We start from the raw sequence: 18,563 nt of genomic DNA, 5'->3' as shown, positions 1-18,563 counted from the left end.
AGCCAGTAGCGGCGAGTTCCTTGTGTGAATACAGTGGGCCGAATCCCTTCGAAGTACGATCGAATTCTGCGGTTCCACCACGATCAGCTATCGATCAGTTGTACGTTTAGTTCGGGATCAGCCGGTTCTGAGTCAAGGCAATAAGTGGTGCACAGGGAAACAATTCCGTCGCGCGAGTTTTCTTGGTGTGCGTCCGTGGAAAAGAAAGTTACCATGAAGTGTTAAATTTACTGGTTAATTTGATTACTGCCTGTCAGAGGCATGACGAGTCAACGAATTGGCATGATGGCAAATATTCCACGTAGAGATTTCTGCAGTAAGAACAGTAAATGCATCGTCAACGGTCTTAGTGTACGCAGCTGAGTGAATTCCAATCGCCGTTATCATCGAATCATTGAAGATCAATCTTACTTCTCTTTTGAATACTAACATTCGAAACAGACACCAGTCATCGGGCAGTCATTTTTGAGGATTATGCGAGATTTGAGATCCATGGTTTGTGGTGTTTGCAGCTACACGAGGGGTTTTGAATGTTTGCTTTATTAAGATGTTTGTTTTTATAACCGTGTAATAGGACTAATGCATGGGCTAGCAGTCCAGTTGATTCCGGGTAGTGCTGGTAGTGATTCGGCAGTTGATCAGCTGAAACTGGTCCTGGCCGTAAGCCAAGAATATACTCAATTAGATTCAAAGAGGCGGAATGCGCCAAGTTCCGGTGAAGGTCGGAAATCACTATGTATCGATTTGTGTAGTGCAGTGTGACGCAATCGATTGCGAGACGTACAACATCCTAATTATATACTGCGGATAAGTATTTTTGGAACTCGACATATCGAATTTTAAATAGAACCTGTACCTGGTCATGGCTGAAGACCAGCTGAATGAAACTGCACGTTGCTCGTCATCGGAAATGACGCTGCTATCGAAGGAGGTAACCCTATTGATGTTCGGTAAATCATGCTGATGAGCGATTAATTGGTTAATCCTCTGTTCCATTTTTGTAATCCTGTGTGGCAGTAACGAATGTAAGATTGAAATTTATACAATGAAAGAACGAACGAATTAAAATCCTATTTACAAGGAAAATGAAATTGAACTATAATAGTTCAACTACATCGATTGTTTGTGGAAACCATTTGTACTACAAAATTCAATTTTTTTTTCTAAAAGCTAACTATCAGTATCCTCCTATTAAAAATCTAGTTTTCTGTTTGAGAGGAGGTTGGGATTTAAGTTCAATAGACTCGATAAAATATTTTGCAATGAGGAATGTCATTTCGAACAAAGTTCGCAGGCAATTACCTACCATAAGCATACTTAGGTGTTTAGTTATTTTTTCTCGAAGATAGAATTATGCCTTGTTGTTTTTCTATTAAAATGCCCTACAAAAATTGCTCCTTTTCCATGCTCTATTAACTGTGTGGTCTGCAATTGCATGATTCTCATTCAATAATCCTAGTTCTGCAAGCAAAGTAATCTGAAACATTGTTTTCTAATATTTCTCAAGGACAGTACGAACTTTTCCATGAGGGGACCCCAGAAAATCTGCATGAGTATATTCTGGGTATTCCTCGAACGTACTATAATTTCCACAAATGTTAAACCAGTTTTAATGAAGAGTAGTTTGCGTTTGCAGCGTGAGTTTTGGGCAAAAAAATTACTGAAATAGTTAATTCAATTGATTTGGATTGGAAGATGAGCCAGGGCGGCCTTTGGAACCACAAGGTAGATAATTGTGCTTTACCACTGATCATATTAACAAACAAGATTTTGACAGTTTATTCTTCCAAATTTACCAATTAAAGCAAATTAAAAAAGCAACTAAATCGTAAAACGTTTTTCCTGTATTTCAAGATATTTAGCAATAGCAATTCATGGATATTACAATTGGCTCTGGATTGAACATGGAAATTGCATATGACAAAAAGTGCGTGTTAATAAAACATAATACTTGTATTTCGATGTGGAAGGTTAGCAGAAAAAATCTTAGCGCTTTGTTTTATTATGATATACATCTAGAGGAAACAACTCAATACAAACAATTATGTTTGTGCAAGTGAATAGTAGGCCGTCTGCGTTTTTCTTCGACTGATTCCTGCTGATGGGCATATCTAATATTCAGCTCTGGAATGCTTATTGGAAGGCAGTTTGGAAGCTCCTGGTTGCTCTAGCCCAGAGTCGTTTCCTGCCAGTGCCAATTTTCCCAGGACGCATTGCCAACACACTTCGAGCAAGTACCATTCTTGTAAATAGCCACCACTCTTTTGGTTCGCACTCGAATGTTTTACTCACTAAACTACTGCCACCCGTTATATTAGGTTGTCTAATACCTAATTCTGTTTTATTCTCGCAATACTATCATTCCTCGTATATGCACCACACACTTCCTATGCGACAATATTATTCTTGTATGACTGATTTGTTTTTACTATTATCTATTGGACTATTATCTACTCGATCAGTTCAATAGATACAAGCAATGCGTTGCTGACAGTCGCACGTCAAGTCTTGTGATTAACCGTTATGTGTGCGACAAAAAAAACACCTTTAGCAGGGTACCCGGGTACCCAAAATTGATATTGTTATAACATCAACAATTTTAGACCGATTTCGATGAAATAGGTGTCATTTGATTCGTTAATTTATCTAGTTATGAATTATTTGGTCATTTGGCCATTAAAAGACATACGGGGCCCGAAAATCCGGAATTCCGACAGAGTGTCCGCTGTGAGGTAGATAACTGATTGTATTGCAGGAAAATCAGTCATGCGGATATAAAAACACTAAAAATTCATACAATGAACTATTTCATATAATGAGATGAATCAGGTTGGCCATCCCGGAGTAGGTTCCTGTGGGGTCATGGGTGGCCAGTCTAGGATTGGAGGTAAAACCTAGCAATATGGGTATTAAAGTTCTTGGAATTAGTTCGGTAGGTGATATTTTTTACATTTCGATGTATTTTGATTGGTTATTTCGAAAACGGTTTCTACGGGTCACAGATGATACCACAGGATTCAAGATAATGCCTAGCATTATCAGGACAGTTCAAAACGTAGAACCATCCGTTATACATTTGGAACCAGCTCCGACATTATTAATCAGTACTAAACTGGCCATATTAGTTCAAAACATCTAAGAGATCCGCTAAACCAATTCTAATATTGGATTAGGCACCCAACTGGCCATCTGTAACCCTACAGGAACCCAATTTTTCTTGGCCAATGCGATCTAAAGTCACCAATTTATATAATAAGATGAAAAAAGGGTCCACAATGTCAAGTTCAAAGCTAATAGCTTTGCTGAAAGCTGATATTCTTTCAAAACAAGCGGCTTCCCACGTTTTACTGGACGTTGCTCCGGAATTACCGATTCCCGGGAACTACATAACATTTGATGACCAAACGCTTCATCGAATCAAAACTAGATAAATGTACGAATCAAATGCCACTGGTTTCATCCAAATCGGTTCAAGATAGCCAAAGTTATGAACATAGCAAATCATGGGTACCCGGGTACCCTTGTCGCCCTCCTACGTAATAAAAAAATTCAAGTGCCTCTCATTGCTAATCCGCTTTATGGATATGCACCAAAAAAACCTCAATTACTTAAGATCAACGAGTTTTACGATGTCGCAAAATTTCAATGACGTATGTTTTAAATTGAATGAGTTATAACTATTTTAAAACTGAAAAGGTACCCGGTTACCCAGTTGCACACATAACGGTTAAAACCACCACAGGATGTGTTTTTTTAATTCACTCGTATATGACTATACACGGTCATGACGTAAACTATTTTAGAAAGGAAGGAAGTGTCTGATGCCTGGTCTTGTTTTTCAAGTACATCGAATAAAATTCAAATCGAATAAAATTCAATTAATTAAGGACTAAAGTAAACAACCTGTAATCAAGCCTAAACTAAACTAAACTATCTCGGACAACAGTATTCTATTTATACGGACGTTACATTGTTCTAATATTCTTACATTTAACAAAGCTATTTGTCTCGCAGAGAATCCAGTAATAGATTCCGTCGCACTCAATCTCAGATAAAACAAGCGGTGTATTCAAACAGGACATCGAACCTGCTTTGCCCTTCGCAAAACGCTACGATCAAAAGGCATAAGCCGCCGTACGAAACCCCTACTAGACCGATAGTTTTTATAGATTTGACAATACCGATGCAGGGCATACGCGCCTTTGCGGACGACATTTGGAGGAGTACAAGCTGAAAGCTAAGAGCAGCGGAGGTGCATGAATCAAGGGTAATAGATACTGCTTTTGGGGCGAAACAACCACTGGTTGAAAGCCCCATTGAAAAAAGTTAGATACTGCTTGGGAGACGTACATTTGGCGATAATCGGTAAGCCACGGTGTACCGGACAGGTCGTAAGGAAAACAGTTTTTCACTACAACCCCACCGGCACCCAGAACAGAGGGACTCAACGTGCGAGATAGCTCGTTCAGGTCTAAAGTCTCATTTTTCATTTTTTAAATAAAAAAATTGCGCCTTCAGAGACGCCGAGGAAATGAGCGACGAGTAACCCAAGATCGAGTTGAATAGAGCTTCAAAACAGTAAGAACCAACCCGGCTCTAAGCTGCTACTGACGACGATGAGGATCGTACAACATGCCCTGTAAATATTCCTGTGCTCTAAACAGCTGGCTGTGAAATTTTTAGCTTGAAAGTATAGAACAAATTTTCGTCTGGGGGGGGGGGGGGGGGGGGGGTTTGAACCCCCAAACGCCCCCCACCCCGTCGCTACGCCCATGGTACAACGTCATTGCGACATAGAGATTTCTTTTAAAAATAACTTGTGTACATCATTGGTTGAAATAGTAATGAATGACCAGCCCACAGATTATTGTATTAAGTATGATTATGCGTAGCTTGACATGTTTCAATAATCTTACTTTAACGAGCCTTTTAAAGGCTACAATAAAAGGGCCATTGGTTACAAGTAACATTAAAGCCAAAGCACGTTCATCGTAAATATGACGTGCCATTCGAATGTCCTTATCTTTTGACATGAATGGCAACAGGCACGTAAGTTGGCGGCGTCGATTCACTGCCTTTTCCTCCGAGAAGGTTTTACAAGTTTACTTTTACAATTTACCGCTTGTTGCATAGCAGAAAATATGACACATACGCAAAAATTTCTGTTTCATTTGTATGAGAGTCCTTATCCTCCTACCACAGGGGTCTCAAACCATCATAAAATAAATTCAAGCCAAATTTGGTTCCATTTGCATGATTAGTTCTCGAGTTTTGAGGAAATTTGTGTTTCATTTGTATGGGAGCCCCCTCTCTTACGCCCTCCATAAAATTGCTGGTCATTTTATCTATCCAACGACATATAAATTATCCGGTTTCGTTCAGTAATTTAGTAGTTATTAGCATTTGAAATCTTTCATTCAAACGTTACTCTTCTATTTTCACATTTTCACAAAGTGCTACCCGGTCCCAGTATAGTAAAAAAACGTAGTCCTACGTCAAAAATGGCAAAACGACGTCAAGACGATGAAAAGATGACAAAAACTCGTAGAAAAGATGACAAAATACCGTCGAAAAGATACCTTAACAAAAAACAACAAAAACGGCAAAAAGCCGTTGAAAAATGATGCAAAAATGCCAAAAACGGACGTCAAGGAACAACGAATAGACGACGTAAATACGACGAAAGGATGTCAAAAAGAGCATGAAAAGACGACCAAAATACGATAGAGAGATAAAAAAAAACAATGAATACAAAAGAAAAGAAAACAAAGAGATGATAAGAAGAAGATGAAAAGACGTTCAAACGATAAAACTAAAAAGACGACTGAAGACGATAAAAAGACAGCGAACAGACGACGGAAAGATGACGAAAAGGTGATGATGAATCTTTTACCTATTTGAACGATGAAAAAACAAAGAGAAATACGATTTTTAGTTTCCTGGATCTTTGAAAGCCTATATTAAAAAAATAGTGTTAAAATTTAAGTTCCAACTCAAAACTGGAAACTGATAAATATAATGATTCATTAAAAGTGTCCAAGAAATATAAAAAATAGTGTAAAATAAATCTTGTCGCATCATTTGGTAATAATGAAGAAATACTAGATAGATATGATGATGCCAAGTATTATTTACACGATAGACACGTATGCACCGGAATGCTGTAAAAGTATAAATCTATACCTATAAAAAAGGATTTCTGTCTGTCTGTCTGTCTATCTGTCTATCTGTCCCTGTAATCCTTATAGAATCGAAAACTACTGAACCGATCGGCGTGAAAATTTGCATGCAGAGGTTTTTGGGACTAGGGAAGGTTCTCTCGATGGCAATGGCGATGGAGGGGGGCCTCCCTCTCAAATGAAATACAAATTTCCTCATAACTCGAGAACTAATCAAGCAAATGGAACCATATTTGGCATGTGGATGTTTTTGGAGACAAGAATTTTTTCTATGGTGAATTGAAACCTCTTCCTGCTTCAGAAGGGGGGAGGGGGGCGGGGCTCCTATAAAAATGAAACACAAATTTTCTCATAACTCTAGAACTAATCAAGCAAATGGCATCAAATTTGGCATGTGGGGGGTTTTGGAGGTAGGATTTTTTTTAATGATGGTTTGAGACCGTTCATCCCTGTGGTAGGGGGATAAGAACTCTCATACAAATAAAACAGAAATTTTTGCGTAACTCAAAAACTAATCAAACTCGAGAAATTTTAGACTCATAAAAAATTAATCAATAACAAGACCACCAAAAACTATCAATAGGAACATTAGATAATTCAGCGCGAGACGGCCATAGGCCGCGAGTGTTGCCGACGACCTGTCGTCGGAAGCGCTGCCTCTATCTAGGTTTATTTATTTTCCTAGTTCTACTGACCTCTATTACTTTCTTCAGTTGGGTCACCCCTGCGAAATGGTACTTTCTACGAAAAGATTTTTCGTGAAATGGTACATCCCGCGTAAGGTTTTTCGCGAAATGGTATTCTGCGAAACTTTATATTTCGTGTTATGGTCAACCGAGACATGGTGTTCCGCAAGATGGTATTCGGCGAAATGGTTCGTAATGATGACGAATATTTAAATACTATCCGCTTTATTTTATCAGGCTGAGCGATGGGGGGAGTTGTTTTCTACTTTACTGTGAGGAAAATTTGTATATTAAAACACCCATGAACTTCTCAGAAACTTGCAAAACACGAGATTGTGACAAAGGTCATCCGAGATTCACGATTTATGTACAACACAATTTAATTTGTGGCAATACGAAATTTGTCGGGTTAGCTAGTTATTTAATAAATGAACAAGCAAGCCATCAAACAGTAACATTTTGAATGTAATTTGTGCAAAATTAGCTACTAATGCAAATTAGTTTCTAATTTGAGGTTACTCTAATGGGAAAAGTTTTTTATTCAATTAATCTGAAATCTTTTACAATATTGGAGATATTTTTGCCCTTTCTTGGTATTCTTTGTGTATGTTAGACCGTAAAATATTATAATATCGAAGGGTTTTTTAGTCCATACATTTTCATGTACACAAGAAACCGATTATGAAGTATTCAAATAAAATTAAGCCAAACTCTCAAAATATTTTCTACGAAATGATTGAATAATAATCGTCGCGTGGGCGCCTCCGGGTAATCCCACAATTTAAAGAATCACACTCATCAATGCTAATAGCTCAATATCCTGCACAACTTCTAACCGGTATTTGGCTCAATGCCAAAAACAAACCAATTGCCGCCGCATGACCTATAAAGTAATGCATTTTGCCGCTCTGACTCAAGCCGCCAGCCGAGTTCATGCAGTGAATTTAACTCTCAATCAGTTTTCTGCAGTCGAAATGCACGACAAATAAATTTCCCCTGAAGCTCAACTAATGCTAAGTATACTTACATTCCACAAAGCACACAAACGGTACACAAAACGAAAATAAATCCACTAGTAAATATTTCCCTTTCCTCACATCGCTCATTCCATCCACGGTTCATTAGCTCGATTCCATCTTTTAGAAAATGACATTTGCAACAATTTTACTAATTCGTTCAATAATTTTACTTTCCCAACAGCAAGTAAATGGCATCGCCATCACCGTGGCAATCCCGAGTGCGCCAGCTCGGGAGAAATGGGGTAAAGGTGTCGAATTTATGCTTTCCTGCATAGCGTACTCCGTTGGGTTTGGCAACATTTGGAAGTTTCCGTATACGGCTCTTCAAAATGGGGGTGGGGCTTTCCTCATTCCATATCTGGTGGTACTATTCGTCATTGGTCGACCGATCTACTATCTGGAGATGGTGATGGGCCAGTTCTGCAGCCGAGGCTGTGTAAAGATCTACGATTTAGCGCCAATTATGAGAGGTAAAATAAAAAAATTCTGATTATTTTATGAGAATTAAATTTTCTCTGTCGTTTCAGGTGTTGGCGTAGGTCAGTCGATAGCAATGTTTGTTGTCATGACCTACTACACACCGGTTCTGGCGATCACGTTACGTTATTTGGTTGCATCATTCAGCAGTGAACTGCCATGGAGCAAGTGCGATCCTTCGTGGAGCCGGTGTATCAACTCCGATTTCAGGGGATTCCCGAACGCAACCGATCCGATGCTAAGTAGTATGAACGTTTCAGCTGAGCTGTATTTTACGTAAGACTTATCGAAGCATCTGAAAGGTTGTGAATTTAGAAAAGTACATTTCCAGAAAGACGGTGATGCATCGGACTTCGCTAGATCAAGGTCTCGGAATTCCAGATTTGAATCTGACGCTATGCCTGCTCTTCTCTTGGATAATTGTGTCGATTATTCTGATCAAAGGAATCCGCAGCACAGGAAAGGCAGCCTATTTCCTGGCCCTTTTCCCCTATGCCATTATATTTGTCCTATTTATTCATTCCTGCACACTCGAAGGCTCATTCAAGGGAATAATGTTTTTTCTCACCCCAAAGTGGGATCAGCTATTTACGGCAAATATTTGGATGGAAGCCGTGACTCAGTGCTTCTTTTCGTTGTCCATTTGTTTCGGTGGAATCATTGCTTACTCATCATTCAACAATTTCTCGAACAATGTCTACCGGTAAGATCAAATTTAAAGTGTTAAAACTTTATTTTTGACTATGTTAATTGTATTTCCCAGAGATGCCATGATCATCTCCTGGCTGGACACGTTCACCTCCATCATCATAGGTTGCATCGTATTTGGAGTTCTTGGAAATCTTGCACATGTCACGCATAAAGAGAACATACAGGATGTCGTTCGTCAGGGACCGGGTCTAACTTTTATAGCATACCCCGACGCAATCGCCAAGTTTGAATACTTTCCGCAACTTTTTTCGATCCTGTTTTTCCTGATGTTGTTTATCGTCGGTATCGGCAGTAATCTCGGGGTGGTTACCAGTATAATAACGGCTGTTCGTGACCAATGTCCGAAGCTACCGAATTGGAAGGTGGCCAGTACAATCAGTGTGGTTGGGTTTTGCTTGAGTACAATTTACATGGCCCCTGGAGGACTGGATTTGCTGGATGTCTTCGACAGTTATGGAGCCAAATATGTTACGCTTACGTTGGCTTTAATGGAGTTGATCACTTTCAGTTGGATCTATGGAGTAAATCGAATTTGTCAAGATATTCAATTTATGCTTAAAATTGATACCAGCAAATTCTGGCGAATTTGTTGGGCGATTGTGGCACCACTGGTTGTAACTGTAATTTTAATCGGCAGTTTTGTGGAGCATAAACCCATCGAAGTTCCAGTCGAGTACAACGGTAAGTTTTCGAATTCTATCTAATTTAAAATAATAAAACTTTTGTGATTTCAGTGATGGGATGGTGCGTCTATGCGTTCGCCGTAATCCAGCTACCGCTTTGGGCCATTTTTGCGGTAATTACACAGAAGCGCAATGGACTTTGGCGAAAAATTCGAAATGCTCTCAAACCAACCAGAAATTGGGGACCAGAAAATGAAGCTATCCGAGAGTTGTACAATTTATCCATTGAAAAGAGTAAGGAATTCCAAGAACCGGAACAAAAATTCAGATTAGGGAAGTTTATTCATAAGAGAATATTTAATTAGATGTGATGTTTATATATATTTTGTTAAGTTTACCTCAAATATAAACTATTGTGCCAATGACTGTAGCAACTGATATTGACTGTAGAAAGCAATTTGAAATATCTTTTGCAATAAATAAATACTTAACTAGCTATAAATGAATATATATGGACCCCATCAAGGTTCTTTGCGCTTCACCCTCTCGGCTAACAGAACAGTCTAATGGCCTAATAGATATGATTCCGGATTTCGGAAATTGCTCTAGCTTTTGAACCGTTGGGTAAATTATTTGAAATTTTAGTTCAATGTGCATTATTTACACTGTGCGAGTTTTTTTATCTGATGAAAAATGGCGTCGAAAGAACAGCTTGTTCGCGAAAAACTTCTGCACGAGTACATCGGAAATAAGAATCACATCACATCGTGCCAACCGTAAAATGTTGGGAGCCTCGAGTGCTACGGTTTCTTGTGTCATAAAATGGTTCGAAGAACGTAGGATTGTTGATCACAGACCCAGATGCGGAAAATTAAGTGGTCCTTATAGTGTCAAGGATCACAAGCGCGTGGTTGTGCCTTTGACCGGAAACCAAACTCCTCCGTTCGAGATGTGGCAAAAAAATCAGAGGGGTTGTGTACAAGACACGACCGCATATATAGGTGACGCAGGACTACATAAGTCTCTTTGTAGTGATTGTAGCATGTATTCATGCTTGTAATTAGTATTGGGCGATACCTTATCGATACCCGCGATATCGATACTCGAAGGCCGATATTTCGATATATTTTATCGATACTTGCGACGTCGATATTATGATAAATCGATAATTTCACCCCGATACTGTTTTGATAAAGCGGGATATGCAGCTGAAAAAATATAAACCTTTGCACGGTGCCTAACCTCAACTCTGGTTTGACGTTTTTGTGGGTTTTGTTTTAATTCCTTTTGTAACCTAATTTTATTGCTAGTGGGTTTATCACTTGTAATTCGTTCCACTTGTTTGCGGAAACCGGAAATGCCCGACTTTTCCGAAGCAGGAAAATGATAGCAGTTCTTTACAACATATATTTTTGCAATTTTTGCAGTTTTTTGCTTCTGGGTGTTGCGAATAAGTAATCAAAACAAACCCCACAACACTGTCAAACCTGGAACGAAAAAAACGCACTGACATCTGCGTGCAATGCTTTATAGGCTAAAACTAGGCCACACTCAAAATAATCCACACGTCCCTTCCACGTGAAAAATCACGTAAATTTCTCTACAGGGATTTACGTGACTTTCAGCTGGTTGTTATTGGACAAAATAATAACATCTATCTGATTTTCACGTTAACACATTGGTATGCGTGCGAACTACCTGAAAATCACGTAAATAGTACAGGAAAAGCTGAATGGAAAATATTCACATAACTTTTCAGGTAACTTCGACATAAAATATATTTTGAGTGCAGAAAATGCTCAAGAAAGCAAAATTTTAAGGATTTTTTCGCACTCTTTTATTTTCACATAACTAAGCTTTATTCTCAAATTTACTTTATTGGAATTGACACTTATGCAAAACCTTGAACAATGTCACTTACATGTTTAACGCTTATTGAACAGTAAGTGCATACGATACGCGATTTTCAGTAATTCAGAACTGACCAGAGAGCACACTAGCACAGAGAGTAGTATTGGGTGTTAACGGCATTACAAAAGACTTTCCAGCTTTCCACGCGCCATAATAGCGATGAAAGTGGCAGTAGTGGGACAGAAATCTAGAAGAGCTAGAACTGGAAAGGAGCAACTCCCGGCGGAACTCTGCAGGAATGGCCAAGAACCGCCAGCAACGACACCTCACTGGATGGTTCCCTGAAACCCCTGAGTTTGGGAGAGGGCTGCCGAACGAGTGGATTGAGGGAGTGGTTTGTCCCATCTACTGAAAGAGTGATCGGATAGATTGCTGTAATTACCGCAGAATAACGCTGGTCAAAGCAACCAACAGGGTACTCATCCAGATTTTGTTGCGTCGTCTATCCCCGGTGGCAGGAGAGTTCGAAGGGGAGTACAAAGTGGGCCTGATGGAGGTGTTACAACGGATCAAATTTTTACTCTTCGGCAAGTCATCCAGATGTGTCGGGAGTGCAATCCATCATATTTTTGTGGATTCCGGGGTAACGTACGATTCAGTCGGGCGCGAACAGCTGTGGCAGGTGGTGCACGAGTGAGGTTTTCCGTACAAAGCGACGTGTCCGAAATAGAGCTGCACTGGAGCGAGTGTTGCGTTGCGTGCGTGTTTTGGGGGCACTCTCTTTGCTCTCTTTGTTTTTATTGATTAATTTTTATGAATCCCTTTTTTGTGTAGCATTTCCTAATCTCAGAATGCCGCCCTAAATAGTATCGATAAATCTAATATCGATGCTTCACGGACGATATATCGACGGTATCGATAAAGCGGCGGATTTGATATTGATATTCAATTATCGATACTTTCGGCAATTTTGCCCAATCCTACTTGTAATCATTCGATTCTTCATATATACGTGCTGTATGCAACATATATACATGCTACATGCGTTGTATGTAACATTTATCAAAGTAGTAACATTGCATACGTTCAATTCTCAAAAGATTGCATTTGAAAACAATTTAACAAAATCAATAACACAAACTATTGCTTTCCTGCTACCTTACTGAAATTAAAGATTGTTTTTATTACCCATGATTCCCCACGTTGAAGGGATTTCACCAATTCAATCCTATTTTATTAACAGCACAGCTTTTCACTACACTTCTAATGAAACGGCAAGCATGCGTATTAATACAGAGTCGTATTATAACCGAACACTACAGTTGCAGCACATTTTTTCAACACAGATATCAAATTCGCCGAGGTTTATTCGCCTCGCAGTAAAGAATTTGCGATCTGTTGGGGCAACGAACTTCTGTCATTTTTTCTGGCACACTTCCCTAACACAGACATCAAATTGGACTAGGTTTAATCGCGTTCGTAAGAAATCTGTTGGCACGAGGGCGCTTAATCACTCTCTCTGGCGTACTTCCCTAGCAAGGACATCAAGATGGTCTAGGTTTAATCGCTGTGTTAAAAAATCTTGTTGAAATGAGGAAACTTTGTCACTTGTTTTGGCTTACTTCCCAAGCACAGATATCAAATTGGTATAGGTAGTGATGTCCGATTTTTCCAGTTAATCGATTAGTTAATAATCGATTACTTTTTGGGCGGCCAATAATCGACATCGATTAATCGGCGCTATATAATCGATTAGTCGAAATAATCGATTGGTTATAACCTTTACGTCCCGATACCAAAAATAAGGATACTTGCAGTTACACTTTCGGCTCTATCTCCATTGTTGTTCAATTGATTCATATGCAACTAATGTTAAAAGAACTCCATCAGATTGGTCGTTAAATAGCAACGGGATGGCAAGGTTGTCATCTCCCATATATTTGGTGCGTAACCGACATCACTGGCACTGGCATACGAAAAATGGCCTGTTCGCCCTAAGGCAATGTTAAATCGGGTAACAAAACTTGTTGCTGACTGTACCAAATGATGGCAGTTTAAGATTATTTATGCAGTTTATGAATATTCTTGCGGATTGCGGTTTTGTAATATATTATACATCATATAATATTTTTCTGTTGAATGAGTGCAAATACGACAACAGTTTATCCAGTTTTGGTGAAAGTGGAATGAAAATAGATGTTCGTTATGCTGAAATTCTAGCGTGCCACACCGTTGGTAAATAGCAGGTTTTTTCCTTGAGCTGTTTTCTTTTCAGCTGGATACCAGGCTTAAGACTTGACCCCTATTTATCGACAGACTTCACATCAGTATTATTAAAGGGCTATTAGGACAATTACGAAGCTAATGCAACAACTCTACTGATTCTATCTAGGAGCATCGCCTAGCCGAGATTTGAACATACGAATACGACGACCAGTTTGTTAGATCAGCATCATACCTCGAAACCAACTAGGCGAAACCAACTAATCACGTGTGGTTAATTTAGTAGCTAAGCGCCAGCCACTGTAATAAATTAAATTTGTTAGAAATTGTTGAATAATAAAATTTTAAAAAATCCGGCATAATCGATCGACCAGGTAATCGATTATCTAATAATCGGAACATAAAGCAATCGATTAAAAATTAATCGATTATTTCAACAGATAATCGATTAGTTCGATTAATCGAGAAGTAATCGGACATCACTAGGTATAGGCTTAGACATCGTAAAGAATCTTCCAACCAATCACGAAGCGAGAATTCTGGTAAAACATAGATTCATTATTTTTAATTTTTCAATAGTTTCAACATCAAGAATTCATACTTTTCTTCATTTGGGTCAATTCTTAGAATATTTTCCAATCGATTGGTGTAAGAATATTGAAAATCGATCGGAAAACCGCTGAGCTATTAGCGCTCAAAACCTTTCATTTTTCGTGACGCTCGCATTTTTCGATTTTTTGGAATGACACCCTATCTCAAAACTTGCCGTAAGACGTAGTCCTACGTCAAAACTTAATCTGAGCAAAAGTTTCATGCACGTGCAGAAGGCCAACATTCGAGCTGGATTATGTACGTTCAAGCTTCAGAAGGCCCCAAACCGTGACGAATAACAAAATACGGTCGCAAAAAGCCGTGCCCGGATGTTATACGATCGACAGCTGACGAAACCACACTGCTGCGTTATGGACGACGAGGCCTACGTGAAAGCGGACTTCAACCAGATTCCGGCACACCAGTATTTCACTATCAAGGATAATTTTGATGTTCCAGACAACATCCGACAACGCTGGTCCAGCGCCTCTGTGGTTCAAAGGTACACGGGTACCAGCGAGCCACACGCCCTGGCAGGTGTTGTGGGTTCAAAATCCGGTTTTAATTTGATTATAGCTTGGTTCGACCCATGCACCTTCCAGCATTGGACAAAAGATAGGAGTCACAACGACAACTTGTTAAGCGTAGCTACCTGTTACCCCCCCTTCCTTTCCACTCTTCCCCTCCATTCTCAAAAAATCCTTCATTACTTTCTCTTACCGTCCTTTCATCAATTGTAGAATCATCGTTTCAAAAAAATATTGATATATGTCTGACCGCATTTCAAGGTCATGACTAAAATCACGAGTTTGGTCAATACGGACGATAGGCATACGGACGTTAGGCATGCGGACGATAGGCATAATAGACATTAGACATAAATACGTTAGGCATAATGGACGTTAGGCATAATGGACAATAGGCATAATGGGCGATAGGCATAAAGGATATTAGGCATAATGGACGGTAAGCATACTGGACGATAGGCATAATGGACATTTTTTTTGTTTATGGGATACGAGACCACTGCACTAAGATCTATTGTGGTAGATCTTTACGGGTGATATGATACGTGGACGTGCGGAAGGCATAAAGGACATTAGGCAATCTGCCGTTGGTTTTGTTGCTGCTCAGCCTGAAGGGCTTTCGTCAAAGCCCCTAGTCCCTGGTCGAACCACTGGTGACTCTTTGGGGTTGGTTTCCCTAGATTTCTTTTTTTCTTCCAGTACTCCGTGAGCGACTCGAAAGTCCTCAGGGTCGGCTCCGGGCCTAATTCGGAATCAAGAAATCAAACTATTGTCTCACTATTAACTTGTTGTTTTATTAAACACCAACTCACTCGACTTTCCGGAACAAAAGATGGGATCCAATCCACGTGGTCGTCGATGCTGCTGCACTGACCAAGCCGTATCGCTGCGGCTCTGCATGGTATTGGATGATGCGCTGTCGTTCAGAATCGCAGCCCGGGCTAAGCCGGCCCTAGGAGAGATTTAGCACCCCCTAGAAAAATGGACCTGGCCAACCAAAACAATGGTCGAGAAAAATGCCAGGCACTAAAGCCCCCCCCCTAGAAATGTGCGCTAGTTCTGCCAATGCCTGAAACATCGAGGAAATATTTGCTACTCACACGGTAAATAGGTCTCGCACCTCAAAATGAGGGTAACTCATTTACGCGACGCCTAAGAGAAAGAAACTGTTTGTACCATAAATAATTACCAAAATAAAACATAAGATACAGTGTGTTGTTCTTGAACTTAGGGGCTAGTGTTTTACGAAATGCTATTTTGCATTTGATGTTTTTCTAAAAAAAAGTTTTTGATGAGATTAGGCAAGTAGGGGCTTTTTCTTTCGTGTTTCGATCTTTTATGATTCGGTCATATAAGGGTTCGGCCCTTCATAATACGGCCAAATACAATTTCGGCCTTCAGTGGCAGTTGTTGAAATTCGGCCATTTGAATTTCGGTTATTTAATATTCGACCATTCGATACCGACTCGGTGAGGCGATGCGAGGGTCAGGGAAAACTAACAAAAGCCGGTACCAAGGAAAGCTAGACAGAGGTGATTGCTGTGGGAAGCCGCCCCGCAGTGGCTATCGCTTTCGACGGTGGCACGCCGGTAACCTCTGCGGCTTGCGCCCATCTCGTTTGAATCGCCTGTGAACAGTCGTAAAACATTTTTTACGGAATTCTACCAAAAAGTCGTTATGCTATGTGTTTTTCTGCCAATCGGTCCCATGGATGTTTTTTTGGCAAACGACGTAATGCCAAGCAGCATTATGCTATGTGACTTTATGTTGAATGAGTGGCTCCGGTTCTTGTTATACTGTAATGCACTATTGTGTTGCATTGTGATGATTGACTCAAGTGCGAAATACGTATTAGTAGGAAAGCGATTTTTTTTAAATTATGCCTATAGCCTATTATGCTTATCATCCATTATGCCTATCGTCTATTATACCTATCATCCATTATGCCTATCGTCCATTCTGCCTATCGTCCATTATGCCTATCATCCATTATGCCTATCATCCATTATGCTTATCATCCGTTATGCCTAACGTCCATTATGTCTAATGTCCGTATGTCTATCGCACGTATGCCTAACGTCCGTATGCCTATTGTCTGTATGCCTAACGTCGCGCACCCTTGTCCTGCAGGACTCAGTGCATCGATTTTTCTTATTTAACTGCAACCACATCATCTTGTAACAAATATTAACAAAACAAAATTTGAAAATGTTATGTATAATGTATGAGCCATTTTACTCTAAAAATTATTATCCATAATATTGCTGAACAGAGTATTGCTCTATCTTAAGTAGGCACCCAATTCTTTTTTGCACGGATTTTTTTTACACGGATTTTTTTTGCACGACTTTTTGCACGGTTTCTCGAAATAACACGGTTTTTCTAAAATTTCACCAACAACAGTTGTACACCCAATTCTTTTTTTACACGGATTCTAGTACGCGGATTTTTTTTGCACGACTTTTTTTGCACGGTTTCTCGAAATAACACGGATTTTTTTTTGCACGGTTTTTTTTACACGGAACGCATCCCCCGTGTAAAAAAAGAATTGGGTGTACAATAGACTTGTTTAGCAGTACAAGATGAATTTATCTGCTATTGAAAATCATTTCTTCAATCAATGAGCAATTTTAAGACGGAATTAAGCAGTTCAAGTCGAAAGTGACCAATAATTATGAGTGATCCAGAATTGTGGAATGGCTGTATTTATTTGTTTCCCGTGTGTACAAATTATATGTTTAGGTTATTACTTTCAGAGTTTTTAGTCTTGAAATTAAATTTACTCTACACGTTAACAATTTGAACAGCAATGAAGCTTTTTTGAGTTGTTTTTTAAATCGCCAACGTAAAAAATGTAGGAAAGTAGCTCGGTAATACCGGTAATACCATTTTTCGGTAAAACCGGCAAGGCATCCCTGATCGCTACCTACCAAAAATGATACGAACCTGGTGTTCAGACAACTGGATATCCAACAAATTCCACCGTCGATATCAGCAACGGCCGATAACAACAGAAATTCTAAAACGTAGGTGGAAGCGGATCAGGTAAACCTTTAGGAGACTACAATCTGCAATGAAAAAATATCATAGACTGAGCTGAGTAAACAAAAAATAGACTGGCCTAGAGGTTCATGACGAAGCTGCTAAGCCAACGACATCCGGGCTGTTTGTAATGACGAAAGCCATGGCGGGCAATCGTTGGCCATGGAGATCTCTGATTTCATCTCTCTGTTCTTTCGGACCGGACCGGATATGGACCAATAAGTAAAGTAGGTCTTTTCAATGTTTTATTTTCTATTTCCTATTACTGACTACACTTGCTTATAAACAATTCTTTGATGCTCGTCAACCAAGCTAAAAACATCATGGTTCATAATTTCCACGTTCGCTCATAGATCCAGAAACTTTGTTAGTTAATAAATGTTTACTACTTGGATACAGTACTTATAATAAGTTTACATTAGCACGTTTACATCGTGCGGAATACCCCTAAAGTCACCACCAGCTACAGCGTGAATCAGTTCAAGTAAACTTGCATTTCAGACCATATTAGAGTGATTCAGTATTCAATTAACATTTATCTCCAACCTTTTATTGATTTTTCTAAATGCTAAATTATGCTCCTTAATATATTCTTGCACCTCTAGGATTTTAAGGTTCGTGTGCAGTAATTTAG

General features: G+C 39.4%; 1 protein-coding gene across 1 annotated transcript; it reads left to right on the top strand.

Annotated features, from left to right (window-relative positions):
- Positions 1 to 261: 261 nt before the first annotated feature.
- LOC128735560 (sodium-dependent nutrient amino acid transporter 1-like) lies at positions 262 to 10,060 on the top strand. Its single transcript, XM_053830043.1, has 6 exons — positions 262 to 351; positions 8,066 to 8,354; positions 8,412 to 8,637; positions 8,693 to 9,064; positions 9,125 to 9,753; positions 9,807 to 10,060. Exons 1-6 carry the CDS (start codon positions 262 to 264, stop codon positions 10,058 to 10,060), a joined length of 1,860 nt encoding a protein of 619 aa, XP_053686018.1.
- Positions 10,061 to 18,563: the final 8,503 nt, after the last annotated feature.

The sequence above is a fragment of the Sabethes cyaneus genome, chromosome 2, assembly GCF_943734655.1.
Source record: "Sabethes cyaneus chromosome 2, idSabCyanKW18_F2, whole genome shotgun sequence".
NCBI classification, from domain to species: Eukaryota; Metazoa; Arthropoda; class Insecta; order Diptera; family Culicidae; genus Sabethes; species Sabethes cyaneus.
This window is presented reverse-complemented; position numbering and strand designations above follow the sequence as displayed.